The 27,831-nt window shown below is 38.9% G+C and overlaps 1 protein-coding gene across 1 annotated transcript; it reads right to left on the minus strand.

Moving 5' to 3' along the window:
* Nucleotides 1–664: 664 nt before the first annotated feature.
* Nucleotides 665–27,229, minus strand: LOC148999411 (esterase-like). Its single transcript, XM_089141163.1, has 5 exons — nucleotides 27,124–27,229; nucleotides 26,931–27,040; nucleotides 1,491–1,627; nucleotides 1,087–1,361; nucleotides 665–975 (listed from the first exon to the last, which is right to left on the minus strand). The coding sequence occupies exons 1-5, from the start codon at nucleotides 27,227–27,229 to the stop codon at nucleotides 665–667; spliced, it is 939 nt and encodes a 312-aa protein (XP_088997289.1).
* Nucleotides 27,230–27,831: the final 602 nt, after the last annotated feature.

A 27,831-nucleotide genomic window follows, 5' to 3' on the forward strand; every position in this document is an offset into this window, starting at 1 on the left:
TCCCGAATCTATCAGTGACCTCGTGGGCGAACGTAAGGCACATATATATATATATAGACTTCAACCGGGTTAACGGGTCGATCCACCGGGCTTGTAAGGGCAGAAAATCGCCAGGGACCAACTGGAGCGATGACAACCGATTCACCAATCCGATTCCTCATTCTTGAGAACTCGTGAACTCTAGGAATGGAAACGGGGCGGGTTAACTGGGGCAATCCATCAGAGCCCATGTCGAGCGATGTGGTTTAGTATGATGCCGGGCTTGATTACGGTTGTAGAACATTTATAAATAGTGAACCCACAGAACGGGCAAACGTAAGGCACATATATATATATATATATATATATAATGACTTCAACCGGGTTAACGGGTCGATCCACCGGGTTAACGGGTCGTACCGTACCGCGATAAGAAATAGATAATAAGAGCACTATCATCGATTTTGGGGTTCCTGGTATGCCGTGGATTCGGATGATATCTCTCCTCCCTCCCTTTCAACCAACATTATGTCCCGCATTGGACGAAATAAAGGACGTTTGCTCAGAATATGGCGATGTATAAAGCTGTTCGGAATAATTTAGAGGAAAAGAGAAAGAGAACTTCTATTTATTCGTAAGGAACATTATCGGAATGTTACGGACTGCGAGACGAATCAATCGTAGCTTAGCCGAAAGTAGGGAAGCCGATCAACTTTGCGGTGCGAGAGGAAGAGGTCTTACTAGTACAAGCATCTTGCAGTGTGAGTCGGTGGGTCTGTAGAATTTCCCGTCTCGCTCGGTTGAATATAAATTTATTAGCTGCCTCGGTTATGTGGCTTCCATCCCAATTAACTCGAACACCGGGGTCATTGCATGACCCGATGAATACGGAGATTTGCCGCCCACAAGAACCGTCCGCCCACACTGCGCTCCCCGGGGTGTAGTTGTACTTGCCCCCAATGCCACAACAAGCTCCGAGTAGCGGCTTCTGGAATCCTACAAGAAGCGAGAATTCAGAAGAACATCATTACTCTCCCAACCCCACGTTACATATGTGTAAAAATATTCCAACGAATCTCCCGACCTCTAAGGTATTAGACGACTTACCATACTTATCACCCTGGCTGAAGAGGGCGTACTTGATTGAGTAGATGTCCACGTATGTGATGTGAGCCTCCGGAAGTTTGCTTCTCAGATCACGGATAGAGCTCAACAAGAGGTCATTGAAGTAGTTTGATATTTTATTATATGAAGTTGAACAACCAGCTGCATCTAGGTCAGATTCGCTCTTCACGGGAAAGAGTGTAAGGATGTAAGCAAAGCAACCAATGGGACCGGTGTTATGGATCCAAAAATTCCTGCCTCCCAAATCGTACACGGCCCTCCGCAAATTAAAAATCGCATCCCTATGCTTAGCTCAAACGGGCGACATTTGGACTTGCCCTCTTAGTAACGAAGACGGTTTGGATAATATTAGTTACCTTAACACTGTCGGAGAACTTGGTAATTACTTCAGGAAAGTTAACTTCATCCAGAGACTGGTTGAGGAGCAAGGACCAAAAGCAACATCATTTTGACCCATATCGAAGGTGTACGGGGCTTGAGGGACAAAGTTTGCCCTCGGTACGCCGATGTGCTTGCGGTTTACCTATCGAGGTTAATAGAATAAATGAGCAAGTCATATGAACCGGACGAGAACAACCGAGTTTGCTTTCAATCGAGTAATTAATTACCTAACAACCTGATTGCATGCGATCTGTTTAGGAGCTGTCGGAACTGAGACACCTGCACGCCCAAGTCGAAGGGGCTTGGGCCGGGTGCGGTTCGGCTCCTAGTCGATGCTCTAATCGTAGCCTGCGATGCTGCGAAGTTAGCGCCATGGAAATAGTTGGTTTCCAGTGAATCGAGATATGCGCTGAGGAGCGGCAATCCGAGACTTTGAGCTGATTGAGAAATTCATAGTTAGTAACCATCCCATTGCCCAGGGTTAAAAGCGACGATTGAATAACACGATAAGGTTCGCGCGTACCCAATCCCATTTAGTTGGATTGGGATTACACCGCTTAGTCACTCGTCGAGTTGAGTTGACAAGAGGTGGCTACAGGTCTGCATGGAAACATCAACACGACATCCCACAAAGAAGGCAAAAAGGAATTTCTTCGGCCCATTAACCCGTACCGTCTTAACCATCCAAGTATTCTTAAATATTAAGCCCGTAACTTTCGGCCCATTTGAATCATTTAGGCCAGACGGGCTTGAAACCATTTGAATCCCCTAGCCCATGGGCTTGTAAGGGCAGAAAATCGCCAGGGACCAACTGGAGCGATGACAACCGATTCACCAATCCGATTCCTCATTCTTGAGAACTCGTGAACTCTAGGAATGGAAACGGGGCGGGTTAACTGGGGCAATCCATCAGAGCCCATGTCGAGCGATGTGGTTTAGTATGATGCCGGGCTTGATTACGGTTGTAGAACATTTATAAATAGTGAACCCACAGAATCAAGATTTGGATCAATCCCAGTCCCAGTCGGTTCTGATCTAGATCGACATAAACCATGCGCAAAACCATCCCCAGGTTATATCGGGTGGAATCTGGATCTACCTCTACCTATTGCATCCCATCTTAAAGCACTCTTTTTCTTTTTGTGCTGCAAAGTTTTATAACTCTGGATCCATATGTTTCCACTCAATTGCCTGTGAATCTAAAAGTATTATATTGACCAAAAAAATCAGTAAATAAATAAAAATTAAAAAAAAAAATAAAAAGATTTAAAAAAAAAAAAAAGGAAAGTAAATAATGGATCAAAGGAACTTGAAAGTATCTCGCTACCTATGAAATCAATGGTGAGCCTCCCATCACAAGGCCTGCCGGACGGCGTCTTGAAAAATGTTTCCCCATTCGGTGCGATGATTTGATTGAAGACAATGAGATCGGCACCAGATATCACTGTTTGAATCCCCAAAGTTGAAGAGCGCCGGAAAAGCTGCAACCCAAACCCAAGGAGCCCGGAAGATTCGAAATCGAATGGAAGACAAGAAGATAATACACAAGTGGAATGCCATGAAAACGCAACATGTGGAAGCGAGGGGAGGAAAGACTTGAAAGAGAAACAAACAGGAGAAGAGAGTATACAATGTGGAGACGTAGCAAGGAAACAATATTTATAAAGAGAAACAGGAGCATCAAACGCTTGATACCCAAAAAGTGCTAAATGGAGTACGTTAACTACGGAGCGTTCTTAAACGGTTATTCTGGTTTACTAACGAGTTAAATAGAATCTTTACCGAAATGATTGTCTAGTTATCAACGAATTTGATTTGACTTGATTAGTTGAGGCTAGACGACTCGAAGCTAAAGCTGAAGCCTTATAGATTTTTGTTGTTTAATTAATAAGTTAATCGATTTAGTATCCACCAGTTGATATGAAAATCTTGTTAGTTTCTACCATTATGACAAATTGGGGTTTAGGAACTTATCGCCCACTAAATGACGAAGGGTAAAGGCTGCCCTGCTTTGTCCATTTTTCTTCTTACGGGTTTGTTCTTTAGTTTCAATAATCTTTACTGCTTGATAAGGGTAGAAAAGGTCAAGTCAATGATTAGACATAGGGATGTGGTCTGGTGGACTGCAGAAGCTCCTTTGACCACCCAAGTAGATAATCATTAAAAATATATCAAAGGTTAGAATCCAATATATCGAGTTGGATTGCCTGATCTAACTTGATTCAAGGTAAATTTTTTTAGGAATCTTTGAGGATAATGTATCGTACCGGAGCCAACAATTTTCGTGTACTAGGTTTTGTTGATTTTCCCAGAGAGCAATCCACAAAATCTCTTTTGATTTAATAACTTTTGTAATTTTCTGATTGCGAAATATAATCTATAACGCGGTATATTTCCAAATTGATGCTATCTTCGATTGGTAGATCGTCATTTCTAAATCGAAATGTTGATCCGGTATTCTTTTTGTGTTCGTATTCTGTCGTCGTCAGGAATACCAGGCCAACACAAATGATTTATGATGTGGCGGGGCGGGGGGCGGGGGGAATCACATCTCATTTCCGCAGACCTATAATTCTCTTTGCCGTTGAATCCACATCTGATCCAGATTCCCTAGATTCCCAATAATAGATCGAAACCCTACTCCTCCCAACGAATTACATACCCAAACCCTAACGTCGAGTCGTCTTCCGTGAGAAAAATCTTTTTTGTATCCGACCCAGAAATCCTATAATTCTCATTGTCCTTTGGATCCGTATCTAATCCAAAAACCCTAGAATCCAAATAAACGATAGTGACCCGGTCTTCCCCGAAGGAAAAAAGAAAGAAGAAAAAAGTACAAAGGATCCCAATAAAGGATCACTACCCAGTTGTCCCAACAAACTACAAACCCAAATCCTAGAATCGGAACCCTGCCATCCTAGTAAGATACAAGCCTAAACCCTGGAATCCCTGTGGAACAAGTCTCAGCCAAAAACCCTGAGGCGAAGAATCCCGAATCTATCAGTGACCTCGTGGGCGAACGTAAGGCACATATATATATATATAGACTTCAACCGGGTTAACGGGTCGATCCACCGGGCTTGTAAGGGCAGAAAATCGCCAGGGACCAACTGGAGCGATGACAACCGATTCACCAATCCGATTCCTCATTCTTGAGAACTCGTGAACTCTAGGAATGGAAACGGGGCGGGTTAACTGGGGCAATCCATCAGAGCCCATGTCGAGCGATGTGGTTTAGTATGATGCCGGGCTTGATTACGGTTGTAGAACATTTATAAATAGTGAACCCACGAACGGGCAAACGTAAGGCACATATATTTTTTTTTTTTTTTTTTTTCAACTTGGACCCCCCCCTCCCCCCCCCGGCCCCCCCCCCCCCGCCCGCCCCCCCCCCCCCCCCCCCCCCCCCCCCCCCACCCCCACCCCCCCCCGCCCCCCCCCCCCCCCCCCCCCCCCCCCCCCCCTCCCGCGCCCCCCCCCCCCCCCCTTTTCTCTGTCGCCTCTTCTCCCTCCCCCCCCCCCCCCCACAAATATTTTTTTTTTCTTTTTTTGTTTTTATTTTTTTATTCTTTCTTTTTTTCTTTCCCCCTCTTTTTTTTTTTTTTTGTTTTCCTTCTTTTCCTTCCCCCCCGGGACTATTTAACCCCCCCCCTCCTTTGCGTGCCCCCCCCCCCGCGGGGAAAACATTTCATTGGGGCCCCCCATTTTTTATCCATTCTGGCCTTTTAAGTGGCGGGAAAAAAAAAATTTAATTGCTTCGTATCCCGAATATGTTAATCAACTATTGGTGTTTCCAATTGGGTATGCAGCTGGTGGAGCTTCGACAGTTTCTCCATATTTCATGTTTTCTATATCACAAGATAGACATACGGATGTTTAAAGACTATTTCAGACTGAGTACTCTTTTGCTGTTATTACTGGGTAAAGGAGTATAGTTTTGATGTCACCACGTTTTATCTTCTTCAATATGCAATGACATATATTATTGTTGCTCTTAGTCCTTGCCCTGGGGACATACGGATTGATCATGATGGGAATTAACAATGTATATCAGATCGGTTTGAGAAGATGAAAGGTACCAGACAGAGGTCACCATACATCTACGGCTCGGGTTGCATCGCATCAAGAATAATGGTGGTGCGGATGAAGATCATGGTTATCTTCTATCAGTACCTAATGATACCTGAACAAGTATTGATGAAGGTGTTTCCAAGGCTTCCCTTGCGATCCCTTCTCAGCTGGTTCAGGTGCCTTAGCTGAAGATGGTTTGATATCATATCAAGTTATCTTTATTTCTCCCATCTTCTATCTCCGCATTCCAAGCACAAAAACAACTCCTCTCTTTAGTGTAAGACAAACTCCACCACCTAAGCTGCAACACTTGTCCAATCTATAATGGATATGGACGTGGAAGGAAGGGTATTAAATGAATTCCCTTTAAAATCAAGGAGAGCACACCATGCACTGTGTTTCCTACTGCTAGCTCCCGGAAAAAGGAAACTCTGAGCAGTTCTAGACCTGGGCTAGAAGCAGACCAGGTTGGAAGGGTAATCAAATAAAATGGAACTCAGTGCCGGCCCTGGATAAAACCCGTTCTTGGCTAGGAAGGCCAAAACTCAAGGTAGTTGAAATAATTATCGCAGTTACGTATGGTTACTTGTTTGAATTTCTTTGTTCCAAACCCTTGGGAGATTATCCTGGGAGCAATTTTAAGCAGTTACAAGACACTAGTTACCTCCTCCATCTATAAAAACCTGTGTAATTCATTTGTAGACAACAACTATCCATCACAAATGACAACTATAATTATCTTCTTTATTTTTCTTAGTTTAGGTTTTGTTCTTCTGTTATCTTAGCCTTAGTGTAGCAATGGTACAGGTTTACCAAGAAGGAATCCACGAGTTCAGTCGCCTTCTCCCAAAAGAAATCAAAATCCCAATTTCGTTTGGGTCAATTGTAGACCTGGCACACCAGCACAAATCCAAGAAGAAACTGAACCAACACCTACGCGCTTTGACCTGGTGTTTAAGTGTTTCATATCCAATGGAGTGCATATTTCCCTCTAAGTTTACAATTGCTCCATATACCCCATATGTTCAATCAACTAATGGTATCTACAAGGATATTCAGCAGATGGAACTTAGAGGGTTTCTCTGCATTTCATATTTTAAAAGATGGCAAGAGACATCTCGATGTATAAAGACTATCACAGTGAGAATACTAGTAACTGTGAGTTGGTAAAAAAGTATAGCTTCGATCTCACCACCTTTCGTCGTCATCTGTATTCAGTGACAAATTTTGCTGGTTTCAGTCCTACAGACATATAGACTGATGATGTGGGAATATTAAGTTGCTTATTCAGACTCAAAATTGCGGAATGTTGTGTTACCATGTTCAAACTGCACGGTTTGTTGAATTTAAGTGTGAGCAATAGAAAAGGTCACAATTCACGCTCATTAAGACATGTTCTACGTGTATTACGTTTACCTATGCTACTGCCGCCCAGCATTCCTTTGTTTGAAAATACAGGCTAGCTGCTTTTTGGTATTTCGTGCAGTCTCTTAAAATCATATATAACAATACACATAAGCATAGTTGTGTTCACACCCCAGCCAGACTAAAAGACTCTACCAAGTGTGTACACCCATCTTGCAAACATACACTTCATGTACAAAAGAGACCAAGCATCCTCAAAATACAAGATATATGTGGTTCAGCAAATTTCCTACATCCACAAAGTAATGGTCAATTAGGGAACAGAAACAGTTTCCCCAACTTACAAGGACCCCGTATGTCTGAAGCACTAAATCAAAAGTATCTAGACTAATAGAATCAGACAAAGGAAAAGGTGTTCTATGGTGTTTCCCCAACTCACAAGCTTCGCATTCAAGAGATGCAACATTCTTGCAAAAGAGAACCACAACTCTAGGTTTTGATAAAGAAAGGTGATGACCTACGCTTATGCCATTGTAATGCACTCGGTTGGGTAACAGAATTAGCAGTGATGGAAGTTAAGGCAGATGATTCCAGGTACTAAAGGTCATCCCATTCATATCTTAAACCAATTGTTCTCCCTATCCTATTGTCCTAAAACTCACAGAAAGCTCGATTAAAAATAATATTGCAATTGAAATCATGGGAAAGTTTACTAAAAGATAAGAGACTAACAGGAAAATTCGGTATAAAAGTAAATGTTTTAAAATATAATTGGGCTAAAGAGATACATCTCCAATTCCCATGGCAGGTATAGTAGTTCCATTGACCAAGATTATGGGTGAAGAAATTTTTCTAAATTTTGAATGTAGTGTGGAATTTCTTGTCATATGAGATGAGGCTCTAGAATCGATTAACCAAGAATTAGGACTTAAAGAAAGAAAACCTAGGTTACCTGAATGTGCTAATTTCGTAGTCAAGGTGGGTTGATGAGAGGTTTCTAGTTGTTGAAGGTGTTGAAGGATTTGAGATAACTCATCTTTAGTGACCGAACTACCTAGATTAGACTTTGAAGGTCCTTCAACAGCATTTGCAACTTCAAATTGATACTAATTATTGAGATTATCTACCCAACTTGGTTTGCCATGCTTTGCCCAACATGTTTCTTCAAGATAATTCTGTTTACCACAATGAGTATATATTCTTGAAGCTTTTTCAAAATAAGCTGAACCTTTTTCTCTACATCATCCACGAATCGAGGCTCCTCTACCTCAAGATGGAAGCCCTCGCCCACGACCAGCCACAATGGTTGAGTTTCTTTAGGGGGGTACTGATATATCCTACAAGAATCATATGGTGTAATCGAAAGAAGCTTTCAAATAGAGATGGTACATTTTTGCTTGTCAGTATTTGGTTGCGAACAGGCTGATAATCAGAGTTAAGACCATCTAGAAATTTGCCGATTGTATTTCAGCCCTTATTCTCGTTGTTTTTCAGCATCTATAGTAAAGGGCTAATAAACAACCAATTCTTCCACCTTTGTATGCCCTATAATAGTCAACCAGGGATTTATCCCTTTTTGTGATATTAAACCACTTTTCGTAGAGATGGTAGATACGAAAGAGATTTTTCTCACCAACATAGGTTTCCTCTAGATCATCCCAAATATTTTTTGTGGTTGCATGAAACATGAGGTTGTTGCTAATCTGTGGCTTAACACTATTCCAAATCCATATTTTAATAATAGAGTCGTCTCTACTCCATGTTTCGAACTCAGCAGCAGATTTATCATTTGATGAGTCCAATTTTGAAGGAGACTTTGTCAGATGTTTTTCTTTCCCTTTGGCACATATGAATACAAGAATTCATTGTGACCATAGTAAATAATTACCAACACCATTGAGTTTGTTGGTGGCAATTCGAATAGGAAATGATTCAACTTTCACACCTTCAACCATGGAGTAGAGAAAGAATTAGGCTAACAATGAAATTTAATGGTGCCTAAAAATACCTAATAGTAATTTGGTATCCTTAATAGCAGCGAACAAACATGAGTCGAGTATGCAGCATTGTGGTGATGCAACCAACAGAATAAATGTGAATTAGGGTTGTTCAAAAGAGAGAAATGATGAAAATCCTTGGATCAAACTACTACTCTGGTACCATGATGCAAATAAATCAAAGAAGAAATTCTACCAAAGACAAGAGAGAAATTATTTTCTCTCCTTCCCCTATAAAATTTATTTATAATGTTAATTATAGCTCTATATTATTTAAAAAAATAAAAACTCATAAGGATTAAAACTAAAAATAAACATACCAAGTAAATCAAGATCTTCACACTCTAACTATAACTTGCGCACCAAGCAACTTGTTGCCTGAGTTACTTTGACAAAAATCTAAAATTTTATTTATAATGTAAATTATAGCCCTATATTATTTAAGAAAGTAAAAACTCATAAGGATTAAAACAAAAAAATAAACATAACAAATAAATCAAGATCTTCACACTCTAACTCTAACTTGCGCACCAAGTAACTTGTTGCCCAAGTTACTTTGACAGACTTCCACAAAGTTTTGCAAGTAATGAAAGGTGGAACCTACATGCTGGAAGAAATGGATGGTCGAATAAGTCCAAGGCTAATGGAAAATTCCTTAAGGCATAAGCCTAGCATGTGGGATACCTATGGCTGATTGGATAGGAGTTGTGGTGGAATGGTTGCTTTAGAAACAAAATACATGCGAAACAAAACTACTCATAAGTGTCAACAGAAATATTGTCTTTAGGAAGACACAAAAAAAACTATTCTGAATCACAATTTATCACTCAAATAAATCAAAAAGGGTTGCATTGTAGTCCATGCAGTTACTTAACTAGCAGCAAATTCTGATATTTTGTCCATGGCTTCTTCAACTAATTTCTTGTTCTCAACAGCATGGGAAGGAAATGCATCATGACAGGCTTCAGATTCATGGCCTCTTGATGAACTTCTAAAGATTTCTTCTTGCATTCTTGCCACCTTCATTCCAAGTGTTTTCAGTTCAGTCTGAAGTTTGGTAATTTTCTTGGCCAAGGATTGATCAAACTCACTAAATTCTTCTAGTTGCTTGCATGCTTCCCTTAGTCCAATTGTTACTGCTTTTTTCTTCTTTTTTTCTTGTTCAACTTTCTGAAGCAGCTCCAATATGTCTCAGCCTCCCCCAACTATAGTGGACTACTACCTATATGAAGACAAGAGAGATGGGGAAATAGTTCCTTTGGAGTCTCAAGTGAGTGCTGCAGCAGCTGGATTGTGCTGATTGTGTTTTCATAGGATGAAAATTGGAAGATCCCTCCATAGGAAGCCCCCAGACTTCGTTCAGGGTTTTCATTGCTTGGTGCCATTCTTCATTGTGTAATCTTCTTTGGAGTGGCACCCAGATCAGACAACAGTAGTTTTGGGGACTTATTGACCATTTAGTTGCATCTATATTATATCAATTTCATTGTATTTTAATGAGATTAGTTGGTTGTTTATTTAAATTTTTATTATTATTGTGCTACATGGACAGATTGGAGCGTTTGGTTATAAATTCCAGAAAATAGTGGTTTAGAGCCGCAGCGCCACAATTTTTAAATCACTGGAAGGTTGAACCAAATTATTATAACAAAGCCCAAAGCTGGAGGATTTAATTATATCCAAATCTAGTGGATTTTCATAAAATGTCTCCATTCATTCACTGAAGATTTAATTCCATCTTCTGATCGAACATCTAACGAATAAGCTGAATCGGAAAGTAACTAAATTCGAAACCATTGCATTGGCAAAAAGGAAAATGGAAACAACCAAATAGGCAAGGAGGAAGAATGGAAAACATTCCATTGGTAACGAGGAAAAATGGAAACCATTGCACTGGCAAGAAGAAGAATGGAAACAACTGAAGTAGGAAGAATTGTGATAACTTAATCTCATGCATACTATTTTGAGTAATTAACTAGATACATTTTCATGTATTTGCACTCGTTTTGTATCATTCACCCTTATATTGCATGCAAATGAGCATAACATGCACTCTCTCCAAATTTAGGTAATTTTGGTAATTTATACTTATCCTGGTAAATATTGATTTAAATTTATCTATGCTTGTAGTAAATCATCTTAGTACTTGGACTCCTTTAACAACAAGGATTTGCTTTAAGAAATTAGTGGAGTTTGAAGGCTGATCAAAAAAAGGGAAAAAAAAAAAAGGAAAAAGAATCCTATTCAAAGAAGGAAAAAGGAAGAATCCCGTTTTTGGGTGTCCGATCGAGCTGATTTTTGGACAAGAGCTTCTTGACTTCTTGACCTTCAAATCCAACGGTGAGATTATGCATTTAAGCTCTCTTAATCTATGCGATCTATACGCCACCTAGACAAACGAATTTCTTGGTTAAGTCAGATTAGGAACTTAGAGGTTGTTTCAAACTGTGTCAGGAAACATATCTCATGTAATCTAGGAAATCGCTCTATAGAAGGGGAAGCATACTCCAACAATATAAATGTTTTTGGATTTGGAAAAGAGGAGAGGACGAATTTTGGAGAGGTTGACAAGCTTTGGAGACTTGAAGAAGAAGACTTGGAGCTTACTAATAGTTTTTCTTCATCTTCTTTCAATGTTCGTCTTGTTCAAGGTGGACAAATTTATACTTCCAACGGATTTCTTAGTATTGGATATAGAGGAAGATCAAGACATACCCATTATTCTTGGAAGACCATTTTTAACAACCGGGAGGACCCTGATTGATCTTCAAACAAGTGAACTTACTATGAGAGTGCAAAATAAGAATAATACATTCAATGTATTCAAGGCCATCAAGTTTCTAAATGAGGCAGATAATTTTTCTTTGGAGTAGACTCTACTGAAAGGTGCACAAAGGAGGTACTTCATATAAGCCATCCAGTTGATCTAGTTAAGGCTTGCTTGGTGAGTGTGACAAATACAGAAAATAAAGAAATTTCAAAATGTGAGAGGCACTGAGAGGCACTTAAAGGCATTATCACCTATATTTATTCACAAACCTATTGAGGACCATGCCTATAAACTTAATAACTACTTTGGAAGTGGCTTTGACCCCCAGAAATCATTCTTATCTTTGACCTAAAGTTGGGGGCAGTTCGGTTGCGAACTATAATGCAAGTGCTGTTTGGGAGGCAACCCAACTTCTTTCTATTCTCTTTTTCTTTCCATTATTTCTTTGTTTTCCCATTAGTTATTTGGTTTTATATTTTTTATTTTCTATTTATTTTTTTACTTTTGATATGGAGAGTTTATGATCAGACCGGGTTCATACCTGGTCCGACCCCCGACCCCGGTCGAGACGGAGAAAACCGAATCGCTCCCGAGCGAACCGGGTCTAGAAGATGGCTTGCGAGAAAGATGTACTGCTGCAAGCGTGCCCTAATCTTACTTATGGATTAGGGTAATTACCCTGATGACAGCAGACTCAAACTGACGGCTGCGGATAATCATCATCAAAGGGATAACTATCGCATAACCTAACGGTTATCTCAGGAGTCCTCTACTAGCCCAAACTAGTAGAAGTCTATCGCTCAACGGATCTTACTAATGAGATCCAACGACTACCCGAAGAAGGCTCGAGTGCATCCAACGAAGGAGATTCGAAGGTACACTCTATATAAACCTCACTACCATACAAGGTGAGGGACGGATCAATCGATCAAGGAGAATACTATCCCGAGACTCGGGGTTCGGATACATACCGATAGACCTAAACTATGCAGCGTCCTGCTATCTAGATCACCTTTCCCGTTTCTTCATTCATTAGCTCTGTGCTTCTAGCAGAGCCGTTTGTGATTAAGTTCATCAACTGACTTAGCCTTCGGAGGTGGACTCCCGACCCCAGCGGTCGGGCCACATCTGACGCTTTCGTTTTGCAGGACATCACGTGGAGATCCAAGGGCTGAGCAGATTTTGGACGCATCAACTTTATTTCCAGAATTTTTTTTAAGGGATTGAAGATAAGAGAGTAGATTTGGACTACAATACTCCTAAAGCTATGAATCAAGGAAGTCTCCACCACCTTCCTTGACATCTTATTACCTTTCCTTCCCATTGCATGCATTTTCAATTTTATTTTATATTCTATTTTTTTCGCTACATTGAGGACAATGTTCATCTTAAAGTTGGGGGTGGATGGCTAAGATTCCTGTCTATGGGATTAGACTCACCATGCTGAAATTTTTGAAATTTTTTTTCAAAACCAAAATTGTTCACATCTTCTCAAATAAATTTGTGGTTGCAGCTTACTTGTCTAGTTAGTAGAGTTAAATATAAGGAAGTGATGACATGTGAATCTCTAGTCTTATTTACTATTTCATGTTTTAATTGTCTTCTTTTATAATTCTTTGATAGGATGAACTTTGCTAAACATCATATGAGTATGTGGACCACTTTAATCTTTACTATATGACCCACCCTTTGAGCACAAAACCTTGCTATTGAGCCATTGTACTTAAAGACATCTGAATGAGACATGCAATTCTTCTTTTTCAATCAACATATTAAATCCACTAGGATTTCCTCTTGAGTTGAAATTCATAGGAGTACCACTTATTTAGGAATATGATAGAGGTCATTCTTCTTTTGCTTAAAATGTTGAAAAATATATTCTCTTTTATTATGGTACACCTCTACCATGTTTCAATTTATTTATCATTTCACGAAGATGTATATGGCGTATGTGCTAGTATCTCATCGATGACTCTCTCAAGTTGTTTGATCCCTTGAATAGACCAAAGGTGATATGGATTGTTAAAAGCATGGCAACGGTTAAAAGCATTGTGAGTATATCTTTCTTGAAATTACGGGTCCCCAATAGTTAATGCCATTGAGTGAGCCTTCTGGATTCTCACTAGGTTAACATCGCACAATTGGGGCTCAGGGACAAAGGCCACTGACAACACTTAGATAGATAATTACTTGAGAGAGCCATGTTATGGGTGTAGGAAATGTCTTAGGCGGCTTCTTAGGAGAGGTGTTGGCGCCTTGAGAATGAAAAGAATAAAGAAAAAGAAAAAGAAAAAAAGATTTTGAAATTGTTATATGTTTTTGTAGAAGAAAGAAAATGGTACTTCAATTTTATCATCTACATATATGTATTTCATCTATCTAGCCCCTCTCAAGATTACCTCCACCCTCACAAGTCCTCTTGACCTAAGTTAAGTGGTTGCTCTTCCACAGTGGAGAGAGGGATAATATGCTGGAGATATGAGAATTGATCTTGAACATGGGAGCCTTAGGTTGAATTTGGAATCTCAAACATGCATACACTTGACTAGTTAAGGTTTACACACACACATTGATCAAGTTTGAATTTTGTGATCTATATACCCATCTCTTATTTAGCCTATTTCATATTTTATTTTTATTTTTAATTATAGTTGAACTCGACTAAAATGGAATATTGCATTAACATGAGGATTTGTCTGATCTTGATGTTTGCTCGAAGACTACCAAACACTAAAGTTGGGGGTAATTTGTGAAATCCTTCACAAATCCTAATCCAGAAATCTATGTTGTAGGTCCAAGGACCTGAAGTCAAGGTAGAAGATAGCTATGGACCCTCTCAATTGAACCCATTGGCTCCGACCTAGAACCAATGGAGGTTAATAGTGAAGATCATATTAAGGAAACCTTGAATGACTTTGGGAGAAGATGTAACTTGAATAAGGATGGACTTGGGAAATGGACCTTGAGTACAGTGTCGAAACCTTCGGAAGGTCCTACACAATCAGGTAAGACCCTTTTTTAAGACCCAAGTGGTGAATTTGGCTTCCAGGAACCAAAATTCAGCAATTGACCTCGGGTCACTACCTTAGTCAATTCCCTTGATCGCCCCAGGTGACCATGCCAGGCGACCAAAGCTGGACAGGGACAAAATTGTCTCTTTTGGGGAAAATTAGGTTTTTAGATCCCTATATATTCAAACTTCAATCTAATTCATACCATTTTGCCTCTTAGCTATTGGAGAACTTGAGAAGAACCCTAGAACTTCCTCCTCAAGGCCAAGGTTGATCCCAAGCATCCGTAAGAGATTCCTCCGTTGAATCTTCTTCTACAAGGTTAGTATTCACATTTATACTCTATTGATCTACTCTCTCTACTACTGTAATGACCTAATCTATGATCCTCATATTCCTATAATGAATTCCCATTCACTCTACTCTTTTCGTGGAAAGCATGGTGTGATTTCGATGTTTAACCTAGCATGATGACCATGATTTATTCTTACTTGAGTTGTTTGATTTCTAATCTATGTTAGATCTGTTCTTAGGTTTTTTACAAAAGAATATCAAAGTGTGGAATGAAACAAGATCAGAGTAAAGAGTATAGCATAAATAAACTCTAAAACCAAAGCGGAAGGTAGATCGAATCTAAGGTAATACAACCGAATAAACTAAGGAAAGTAAAGAAACAAAGAAGTCTAAGAATCAATCCAAGTCTTCCATCGATTCTTCTTCTTCTTCTTCCATCTTCGTCTTCTTCACCTTGGGCTTATGTACTTGCATCTTTGGATCTTCATCTAACTCTCGATCCCAACGGCGAGCAAGACGGTGTCTATTACTATCAATAGGAACCATCAAAGTGGTTCATACCGGTGTACAGGTCATACCACTAATAACTAGATTCTCCCACTATTTCTGTAGTTGTATTATATAAGGAAGGGTCCTCCGTACTGGTGCACAGAATCTCTTCCAAACCTGCAAGGTCATCTAAAAACATATCCCTTGAAGGGTGAACGCAAAAGAACTCAGCAAGCAGTTCAAACACAATTAACAATTATAAACAATCACAATCTCAAGAACAAGATCAAGGCATGAATGCAAATGATATGAAATAGTATGCAAGTATGCTTCTAACTCTATATATGTTGGTCTCTATTGGCATATATGCATTAAGATAGAACACCATACTCCTCTAGGTTGGTCTCAAATCACTCTCCCTCAACCATCTCAGTATCTTAGGTTCTCCGTTGGTAATTGGGTCCCGCATCCCTCTCGAACATTCCATGGCTGGGGTTTAGAGCAACACTATCGCTTACCACCATTGGTATGAGTACCGCTGTCAAGGTAAACAACCCAAGCAAGTCATCTCGAGTCATATCAACTTAGGGTCCGGACTTCCTTCCTCGCTCTCGCGATCCTTTCCGGTATCTTTCCCCGGTCTTGTTCCTTTGTCCTCCGTCCTCCGTCCCTTCCGGTCCTGGGTGTGTCCCGCCCCCAGTCGTTTGGCGTCTTCCCTTGCCTCTTCGCGAATTCTTGTTTTCAGTAATTTAATAATAAATCAGAAAGGTCTCGGGGGTCCGCTCGGTGCGGCGCACATCGTCTGTTGAGTTTCTGTCATTACTGTGGTGTTTGTGTTATAGAGTTTACATGAGATATGAGGCACGGCTGAATTTGAATAAAACTCAGGGTTCCTATCTGACTCAGCCAATTAGGGTTTTGACGTACTAATCACGCCAACTTAGAGAGATCAGATGCATAATTTCACCATTGGATTTGAGTTTTAAGTAGTCGTGAAGCTCTCCTCAAAAAATCAGCACGATCGGACATCGGATGACCGTTCGATGAAGGGCTTGATCGAAACTGGACAGAGAGATTCAAAAACGGGATTTTTGCCTATTCTTTCTCTAAATATAATTCTTTTTCATCTTTTTCTTTCTTTAATTAAATCCAAGATAGGAAATAAGATATTGAGGTATGCAAGGACTCTTTTCCATTTGGACTCTCTCAATAATATCTCTGTAGATTTGATTTAAAATCTCAGCCGTAGATCAAATTTGCCTTCTTTATCTCTTCAATATTTCGGAGTTGGCCCATAATCACACATCTCTAGCCCATCATGCTCCAGATCAAGCCCATTTTTGCATTTGAGAATTTGAATGGACTTCTTGACGTGTAAATAGCATGATTCAAGCCCAAAACTCCAAATATTTGCTTAAATCTTGAAAAAGTCCTAAAATCTGCAAAAACAACATAAAACCCAAGGTAACTGTTACCACTCTAAGTGTATAAAATGCATGCTTTATGCCCTAAGATTTCACACATAAATGTGCTCATCAGATTCCCCCACACTTAGACTAAGCTTGTCCTCAAGCAAAAATTAAAGAAAAATACAAATGCAGGTAACAAACTAGTGCAACAAAATAAATCCTAACTCACTTTCGTAGGAATCATGGTTACACTTAGCATGTGCAACAAGCCTTTAAACCACTAGGATACCCCTAGAGGACGAGTTTTGTCTCGTGGATGTTTGAAGTGAATATACATCCAAAATTCCAATTCAGCTCAAAATAAAACATTGCAAATTCCAACTCTAACAATTGGTAAGTACTCATACAAGATCAATAGCTCTGACAATTTTTCTCACCATTGATTTAAGATCCCCCACACTTGAACTTTATTACCCCATATTGATTCTTGAGACTTTAGCATATATCTCAATCAAAGACTCACCTTATATCTTTCAAGTACACCTCTCCTTTAAGCAAAACCACTCATAAAGTAAGGGGACCAAGGACTAAGGTTTTGACGTATTTTTTACCAAACAATTTTACCAAGGCATTGATGACACTTGTATTTATTTTTATTTTTTTCTTTTGAGTAGTGAACTCTACATTACTCCACTACGGTTGGCTTGAATGACATGGTGGAGCAAACACCAGAAACCCAAGTTACTTTGTAGCTTTGCTTTGCATATGCCCACATAGACAATGATGCGAGAGTTCTTTTCAATAATCTCATTCCTAAGAGTTTCGATCAAGTCACCTCGATTCCTGAGTCGGAGTGCCCTGTCTAGTTCCAAGGAATTCAACTTTTACTTTCCACTTTTTTTTTTTTTTCTTTTCTTTTGTCATGCCATACACAAAATTGATCTCAACTTCTAGCCAAAGAAACAAGGATCCACAAAACTCATTGATGGTCCAACGCCTTAAGTTAAGGGCCTTTTATTTTTCTAAGGAAACTCTCATCTCAACATATATACAAGTTACCTTCCTCTCAACAGGGTTTTTATGTGTTCATGATGGGTACCAAAATCACTCTCATTTCACACATCATAGCAATTGAAAGAATATGTATACTAACCAAAAGTCAAAGTTAAAATCTATAACGAAGCTATACCCCCCCCCCCCCACACACACACACACACACACTTAAGTAATGCAATGTCCTCAATGTATGCATGCTAAACAAGGAAGACAAATGAGGGGTATACCTTTCAGTCAAGATGTGCTCATCATGGGAAGCTTTAGTCTTATCTTCAATATCAATGTATGATGGGGAAGGCACTCCAAATAAGAAAAACCGTGAATCGAAAAATCATCTCTAAAGATCTCAAGAAAAACATTCACAGCGTTAAAGAAAATTCTCATCATACGTTGAGGTTCTCTAGAAGGTTTTGCATCTTTCATAAGATGAATATGATGTTGTTCAATGGAAGATCTTAGACCTTTGATATGAGTGACAAACCAACCCAATGCTTCTCTATTATCATTCAACAGTGTGATCAACTCTTCTGCTTTGTCATAAGTTAAATCAGAAACAACAATAAGAGGAAGATGATTATCTTGTCCCAGGAAAGCATACTTCAAATTAGAAGGCAACTCTTTCAATTCTAGCTTGGGGGGTTCAGTTATTGAGGGCTTGGAAATGAAGATGGAGATGGATAGAGGTTTAATAGGCTCTAAAGGTGTGTGAAAATTTAAGACTTCAGAAAAGAAAGTTTCACTATCATCATCCAACATATCCATACATTCTTGAAATTCATAATCAAAATCAATCTCAAAGTTGGTAATCACATCATTAGGAAAATCAAAAGATTCCTCAAGCATATTGATCTCTTCTTCTATTTGTGGTTGTTTCCCTATCTTGAACATATTAAACTCTACAATTTGATTTCCAAAAGATAATCGTAAGAGGTCATTTTGACAATTGATTAATGCATTACTAGTAGCCAAAAATGGTCTTCCTAAAATTATTGGGATTTCATCCTTGATTGAAAAAGGTTTAGTATCTAGCACAATGAAATCAACTGGAAAAATAAATTCTCCCACTTTCAGTAAAACATTTTCAACCATCCCTTTAATAATCTTAACTGACCTATCTACCAACTGAAGAATAGTTCTAGTTGCTTTCAATTCTCCCAATCCTAGTTGCTTATAAACATGGTAAGGAAAAAGATTCACACTTGCACCAAGATCAAGTAAAGCATGTTGTGTGTATTGCCTATGACACAAGCTATGGTGGGGCTCCCTGGATCCTTATACTTGGCTGCTACAGGTTGAGTAATTATAGAACTAATGTTACCGGCCAAGAACATCTTTTTGGGAATGCTAGTGATTCTTTTATGAGTGCATAAGTCTTTCAACACTTTGTATAGGCAGCGATTTGGGATATGCATCTAAAAGAGGGATATTCACTTCTATCTTTTTGAAGACATCAAAGATTTTCTCCATAGTTTCAGTCTTCTTCTTATTAACTAGACGACTAGGATAAGGAGCCTTAGGAATATAAGGACTCTCATTTGAAATTTGCTCTTTTCTCATAGTTTCTGATAGCGGTTTACCAAGCTTAGGTACTGCTAAAGCAACTGGCTCATCCTCAACTTCTATGGGTTCCTCAGACAAACTTTTATTAGGAGATACTTGAACATTCTCCTCATCACAATGGTCACTAATCTCATTCTTTTCATTAATATGTAACTCACCTGTTAAATACCCTTTCCCACTTCTCAATGCAGACACAGAATTAATTGAAGCTAAAGAAGAATGGGAGGATTCAACTTGGTTGACTTGATTTGGTGGTCTTTGTTGAATCGAATCCTAGGATTTAACTCAAAGTTGGCTAGGCATTTTACCTTTTTCTCGCTCGGACAAAGCACTTGCAAGAGTGGAAATTTGTTTTTCCATATTATGCATAGAAGTCATGAAGGTGCTGGAAAGTACTTCCATATTCTTCTCTAAGGAAGAGAGACGAGAAAACTTTGGATTGTTACATCTGTTGAAACCAGGTGATGATTGATTTTGTGCAATGTGAGGCATATGAGGCACAATAGGTGGATTGACAGGCCTAGCTAAATTGGCATTCTGGAAATTTGGGGCTTGAGGGAACTGGACATTTGGATTATGAGAAAATTGGGCACTTTGTCTTTTAGGGACACCAAATTGATTTTGTGTGGAATAATTGCTTAATCCATTTTGGTTTTGCCCTTGAGACCATGAAAAGTTAGGATGATTCTTCCACCCAGGATTGTACTTGTTACTGTACGGGTTTGGAAATATCGCACTGACATTCTCATGTTGGCCTCCAGAATAGCCAGGACATTCCTCAATTACATGTGTAAGAGACTGACACCATGCACACATAGCAATAGATTTGTCAATAAAATGTGCTTGACTTGGTGGTGGCGGTGCAGCTTTAACTACCAAAGTCTCTAACTTTTTCAAAATACTATCTATTTGTGCTTCCTTATGAACTTGGCTATCAACAAAATATCCCCTACTTGTCCTTTCAGATTCTTGGGTTGACTCCCATTCTCTAGTTCTATCTCGCTAGGTCTAAAAGAAATTCCCAAGCTTCAGAATCATCAATGAACGATGTAAATCCTTGGGGCACATAGATTCCAAAAGTTGCTTGCTTTGATAATCGATACCCTCATAAATTATTTGACATAAATGCCATAATTCTATACCATGGTGAGGGCATTCTTGGAGAAGGCTTTGGAACCTCCATTACCTTAGCAAATGACTCATTGGGTTTCTAACGAAATTGAAGAATATCATTTCTTATCTTACTTGTCTTACAGAAATGAAAGAATTTCTTCAAGAATAGGACAGTAAATTATTCCCATGTGGTAATGCTATCCCTAGGTAAGCTATAAAGCCACTTTTTCGCTTGGTCCTTTAATGCAAAGGTAATAAATCGTAGTCTTACGGCATCATCAGTAAGTTGTTGTACCTTCATAAGGACACAAACCTCCTCAAACTCCCTAAGGAACAAGTATGCATCTTGATCAGGTAACCCATGAAATTGGGGTAACATAGATAGATAATGAGATTTGAGCTCAAAATTATGATCCCTCACTTCAGGTAAACGTATACAGGAAGGTTGTGCAAATCGGGTTGGATAAAATCTATCCCAAACACTCTTAGGTGGAGGTAGCTCTTCCATGGTCAAGGTAGACACTCGGACAATTCTATTTGTGGAATCACGAGTCCAAACACACATGCACTAACCACCTAATGCAATTAATGGCTCTGATGAAAGAATGAGTTTTTTTACAATTTTAATTTTTTATAATAAAGTACCTAAAGAAGAAAACAAAAGGGAAAGTAGTGAATTTCCCACCACAAAGATTGAAACAATGACTTCAAAGCCGTAAGGTTGCCGTATAGCTGAGCGTTGTATAGGTTTGACAGCAAGGGAATTCGTATAGTCTTCGGAGCCACCTACAATCGAATCCTAGGGATTCTACAGTAGAGTGGGGACTACTATACGTTTTTGTTTCTACTCAAGTTAAGAGTAATATCTTTGAATTTTTTTTTTTGTAAACACTTCAATTTACCTAAGAATGAGAAAAATAAAGTGGACTAATAACTCCCCGGCAACGGCGCCAAAAACTTGTTTGTGAAATTTAAGAGTAACCGCAAGCGCACGGTAACGTGTAGTTAATGGGTCGATCTCAGGGAGATATGCCACTTAGAATTCAACTTCTTAATAGTAATGCGAGAGTGGAATGATTCAATTTTTGTTAAATTAATTAACTAAACTAAATGATCCTAATCCATACATCTAATGCAACCGAATTGAAATGAAAAATAAAGCAAACACAATCAATGCATAAATAAAAGACAGGAAAAAAATGCGAACAATAAAAATAAAAGGAAAAGGCAAGTGATCCGAGTGTCAGCTCTGAATCGAGGGAAGGGGAGTATAATAATAATGACTTTAACCGTGGACCCTTTGCCGTAACTTACAGTCCACCGATCAAGGGAATGGATATTAGAGAAAAAAGAACAGTGCAGAAAGAAAATAACAAAGCAATAAAAGGAAAGGAGGCCTTAACCAAAGAGAGGCCCGACTGTAGGCATCTCTGATCAAGGATCCAGGGGAAGGGAGAACAATAAACAGTGCTGAAAGTAAATTACATAAAGTAAATTGCAAAAAGTAAATAACAGAAAGTAAATTGCAGAAAGTAAAATGGAAACCTTAACTAAAAAGAGGCACGACTGTAGGCATCTCTGATCAAGGATCCAGGGGAAGGGAGAACAATAAATAATGCTGAAAGTAAATCCTAAATTAAGAATATGGAGGGATAGATAGAAGCAGGAATGGAGGGAAGAGAGAAGATTAATAAAGAAGGTTACTTACTTGCGAATTGAACAAACAATTCAAATCTCAACCAACCCTAACAACCAGATCTAGATCTAGAATGATCTAAATCTGCAATTTCTAGACCCAGAGAAAAACGAATCTAAAAACTTGAAACTTGAACTTGAATTGCATTACATAAAAAAATTAAACCTAAACATTGAATCTAGAAATTTAAATCTCACAAATGCAAGCAAAGAAAACTAAAGAAAGCCTATATAAACTAAAGAGAGAAGAAAGAATCCTTCTACTAAGCTCTATAACACCTTCTCCTTTGATGGAGTATGCTCTCCTTTTATAGAGTTTACATGAGATATGAGGCACGACTGAATTTGAATAAAACTCAGGGTTCCTATCTGACTCAGCCAATTAGGGTTTTGACATACTAATCGTACCAACTTAGAGAGATCAGATGCATAATTCCACCGTTGGATTTGAGGTTTAAGTAGTCGTGAAGCTCTCCTCAAAAAATCAGCACGATTGGACATTGGATGACCGTTCGATGAAGGGCTTGATCAAAACTGGACAGAGACATTCAAAAACGGAATTTTTGCCTATTCCTTCTCTAAATATAATTCTTTTTCATCTTTTTCTTTCTTTAATTAAATCCAAGATAGGAAATAAGATATTGAGGTATGCAAGGACTCTTTTCCATTTGGACTCTCTCAATAATATCTCTGTAGATTTGATTTAAAATCTCAGCCGTAGATTAAATTTGCCTTCTTTATCTCTTCAATATTTCGGAGTTGGCCCATAATCACACATCTCTAGCCCATCATGCTCCAGATCAGGCCCATTTTCGCATTTGAGAATTTGAATGGACTTCTTGACGTGTAAAATAGCATGATTCAAGCCCAAAACTCCAAATATTTGCTTAAATCTTGAAAAGTCCTAAAATCTGCAAAAACAACATAAAACCCAAGGTAACTCCACTCTAAGTATATAAAATGCATGCTTTATGCCCTAAGATTTCACACAGAAATGTGCTCATCATAAGATCTAGAAGAAATAAGAGAAACTGATCAACATCTTCCATCGGCTCTTCTTCTTCTTCTTCAATCTTCATCTTCTTCACCTTAGGATATTGCTCTTGTAACTTCAGATCAGCATCTCGCTCATGATCCCATCGGTGAATAAGACGACACCAGCTACCATCAATAGGAGCCGTTAAAGCAGTCCAAACCTGTGTGCCGGTCACACCTTTGGACATGACCTTCTCCATGGACTTCCGGAGCTACACCAAGTAAGGAAGGGTCCTCCGTACCGTAGGATGGGTTCTCTTCCAATCCCATAAAAGCATCTAAAAACAAGTCCCCTGAAGGGTAGGCTAAAAAAAAACTTAGCAAATAGTCCAATCACAATAAACATCTTCACACACAATCCAAGGCTAACATAATGCAATGATATGAAACAATAAATGTAATTCTTCTAACTCTATATATGTATGCTGGTCTCTATTGGCAGACATGCTTTAAGTCATAGCACTAGGCTCCTTTGGGTGGGTCTCAAATCATTTTCCCTCAACCTTCCAGAAATCTTGGGTTCTCCGTTTGGTAATTGGATCATGAAACTTTCTCGGACATACCTTGGCTGAGGTTTAGGTCACCACTCTCTCACATCACCATTGGTATGAGTATTGGCACATGTATAGGGTTAATCTTAGCCCAATGCAAGTCATCTACTAAGTCACATCTACTTAGGGTTAGATGTGTCCATTCCTCGCTTCCCTTGATCCTTTTTAGTACCTTTCCCACTAGAGTCACCGTCTCCTTCCCAGCTACATAGACACTTAACCCTATTGATCATCCACAAATAGTAAATAGGAAGCTCTCATGTCCTCTCACGAGTTGGCTCCTAGTCTTGAGCGCCCATGAGTCCAAGTCTACTACTGCAACCCTACCAATGAATGGCCCCCACAATGTGACTCATGTCCTCTCACGGGTTGGTTACCGGTCTTGAGCGCCCACAAATCCCCATTGCTGCCACGGGTCACTCGATCTCAATTCCCCTTCCAATAAGGTCAGATATGACAAAGGTTTCTGTTGCTTGTATCTCAAGATATTACGCAAGTATACGTATCGCAATCAAGTAATAAATGATAAGTACAGAATCGATCCCACAGAGAATTATATCCTTAACTTTCAATGTAAAAGTAAAATTGATTTAAATGAAATTAATAAGGTTGATTGGTGATTAACTAACTAAATAACCAAATGATAGGTAAAGAAAACTAAGGAACTAAAATGTAGATTAAGCAATGGAAGAAACTTAATAAGTGACAAGTGTGTTAGGAATCAAGTTTCCCTTCCCCTGAATTTTATAACACAAATACTAAAGCAATACTACAACCCCAAGATAAATCAAGAACTTGGAATGAATGGCACTATGCTATTTTCCAATACACATACGCTAGCATCCTAAGTCAACATCTGCATATTCCTATGAAGAATTGAATTAAGTATGCAATTTAAACCCAATCCAATCAATGGTAATGTGAGGTAATTGGGTATTCCTATCCAACCTACTAATTAACACAACCTAATTAAAGATGATGCTAACTCACACAATTCAACAAACACCTAGACTTCATTAATTTTCCAATTAATGAAATCATAACATTCATTCAAGAAAGATCATTCAAGAACTGAAATTAGTCAATATAACATGCTGAATTCATTAACAATAAAGTGGATTGCAATAAAACTAAAGAACACATGATTAGTTACATATCAAAATTCAGGTTTAGGTACTACTATCATCCCAACACAACTAAGATTTAGCCCATAACAGAATTTAAATGCATAAAACCAAGTATAGTTGTCATGAGACTAGAAAGTAAGAAGATAGAGTTATGAAAACAAGAAGACACTAAAGCTACAATGCTTCCACACGAGCTCCAACCTTCTTCTCCAAAGAAATCGGCAACTCCAGCAGCTCCTTGCTTCCACAAGAGACCAGCCTTGGTTCTATCTTCCCTCCTCTCAGCCGAGTCTCTATTCCCCACCTTAGCCGAATGTAGTTCCCCTTTTCTCTTTGCCTCTCTTCTCTTTCTTCCATAAATGTCTTCAATCATTAGGTTAGATTCTGGCCATAGGATTAGAACTTTCCTCCTGAGATCAAGGGCTGAAAACCATCATGTATTTGCAAGAATTTTGTCCACTTAAGTTAGCCCTTTTTGGTCAATTCCATTTGAATTGGATCCGAGAATATTCTGCTCCGTTGTTGTAGCAATGCAGCAACAACTCTTCAACAAAGTTAGAGGACAGGTTCTTCTATTATGAATCTTCACCTAAAAATTCAAGAGAAAGAGAAATAGTCAAATTCATCCATAAAAAGAAGGGAAATTCATGTAATGGTGATAATAATGAACTAAACAAAATGCAACATGTTAAAACTAAATAAGACAACACCTAATGAATACTATCACTAAAACAAAGACAAAATACTCCTAAATCAAGCCATCTCAAGTATAAAAGTTATGAATCTTAACTCTATTTCATAGAGTTATCAGTTTCCTAGCCAAACACTTCTAGACATGCCCTAGGTATGTCAACCAATAGTCAAGGAAAGCATTAAATGACACCATAGGAAAGCGTCCCATACCACTTCCACTGGTGTCCAAAGACAAAAACACCAAAAAAGCATTCCCCATTCCACAACTACAACCTAGGCATTCACATCATATCTTGATTCCATACATATCACATTCACATCATAGTCCAAGTCACATTCATATTACTCCATAATCAGTTCTAATGTGTAAATCACAATATGCACATGCTACTATAGTTACAGAAGTAATATAATGTAAAGAAAGTAAACAACAGTAGTTAACTCATGCATTCGAATCATATCATAACAGGTATGTAAATATGCAAATTGTGAGTGGAATACTCACCTCGAATTCTGAAATTATAACCTTCAAGTGAGAGATCAGAGATTAAGACCAAAATCACCTAAACCAGCTTTAAAACATGTATAGACCATAAGAAGTAATTCCAAAAGATCAAAGTCGAAACGAAGTCAAAACAGGGAATTCTGTTGTCACTAGCACCTTTGGTCGATGGTCCTTGGTTGATGGGATCGACCAAGAGGATCGACCAAACAGACACAATACAGACAGAATACACTAAATTGGTCATAACTTCTTTGTTTGAAGCCCGATTACTCCAAAATTTGAAGGGAAGTTCCACAAAAACATACTAAGACCATCTATGAAGGTCTAAACATCTAAAAAGGTCAAAGGAATAGAATTCTAATAAAACCCTTATTAGGCTAAAACCGCAAATCAAGGATAATCCAAATCACAGGAAACAATAATGGAACATTCCTGAGTCATAAATCCAGAAATGACTCAATTATTCTTAGAAGTGAATAATAGAGAACTTTAGACTAGAAACATGAATAATGAAGCATAATATGTTGTTGAATAATACACAATAATTATTACTTAACAAACATAACTTAATGCAATAAAGGAGATGCATAATACACAACAAGAAAGTGAAACAAAGTGAACTTCATTAATTTCTAGGAAATTTTTACAAGAATTACATATGTGAAAGCATAAAAGAAAATCCTAGTACAATTTATCTACGAGACCATCTCTGATCTCTGAGAGCCCTGACATCCTCCACGACCTGTGTCAATTGAGCCTCCATCCTCTCCTATCTGACCTCCATCCTCTCCAGAATAGAAGTCATAGTAAGCATCTGAGCATACATATCCAATGCCTCAGGAGCTGTATGTGATGGACCTCCAATCTAGAAGTGTGATACGGGAATCTCATGATGACCTGGATCAGCCTCGCGCATCTTTGCATCCTCTCTTTCTTGGTCATCACTATCTGGACCAGCATCCTCCTCGTCCTCTGTCCTGGTCATCATCATCCTCATCCTCATCATTATCATCATCCTCGCCCTCAGATCTCACAACATGACTAAGCTGCATCTGTCTGATGGTCCTACCTCTGATGTCATACCCCAGCTCTCGAGTACACACTTCTATGTCCTCCAATCTCACTCGGAAGTGCCTAAAGACTAGTGTTAAAAGCCGACTGAAGCAAAGGTTCCGCACTCCAGGATGCTCTACTATATCTATCATGGCATTCTGGATAATAAAGGACAAGTCAATCTCGAACCCCATGTAGATGCGATAGATCACCAACGCCTCCATCATTGATACCTTGTGGTGATGTCCGGCTTTCGGTATGATGTTTTGGCCCACAATGCGACCGATTCCATGGACTATAACACCTTGTGTCATCCCAAAGAGTAGAACAAATCTCATGAAGCTCGTAGGGAAGTAGAAAAGAGTCTACCTCGGCACCCATAGGTATCCATATACGCTCATTTGGATAGTATGGTACCTAGAAGATGTGTGACAGTGTGCTGGTGGAGAATCTAATCCGTGTCTCCTGGATCTGACTCTTGATAACTAGTTTAAGGTGATCCATAATCCTGCCCTCGCGGAAGTAGGACATGTTGCTAAAGAACAGCCCCAC

The sequence above is a fragment of the Hakea prostrata genome, unplaced genomic scaffold, assembly GCF_041222555.1.
Source record: "Hakea prostrata isolate BN-2017 unplaced genomic scaffold, UWA_Hpros_2 contig_10, whole genome shotgun sequence".
Lineage (NCBI taxonomy): Eukaryota > Viridiplantae > Streptophyta > Magnoliopsida > Proteales > Proteaceae > Hakea > Hakea prostrata.

Coding starts and splice junctions, on each gene's coding strand:
- LOC148999411 (XM_089141163.1), bottom strand. CDS start 27,229: ATGAGGATGAGGATGATGATGACCAGGACAGAGGACGAGGAGGATGCT. Junction 1,628..26,930: donor GCTCTCAGAGATCAGAGATG/GTCTCGTAGATA, acceptor TAACCTCGATAG/GTAAACCGCAAGCACATCGG. Junction 1,362..1,490: donor ATGAAGTTAACTTTCCTGAA/GTAATTACCAAG, acceptor TAATTTGCGGAG/GGCCGTGTACGATTTGGGAG.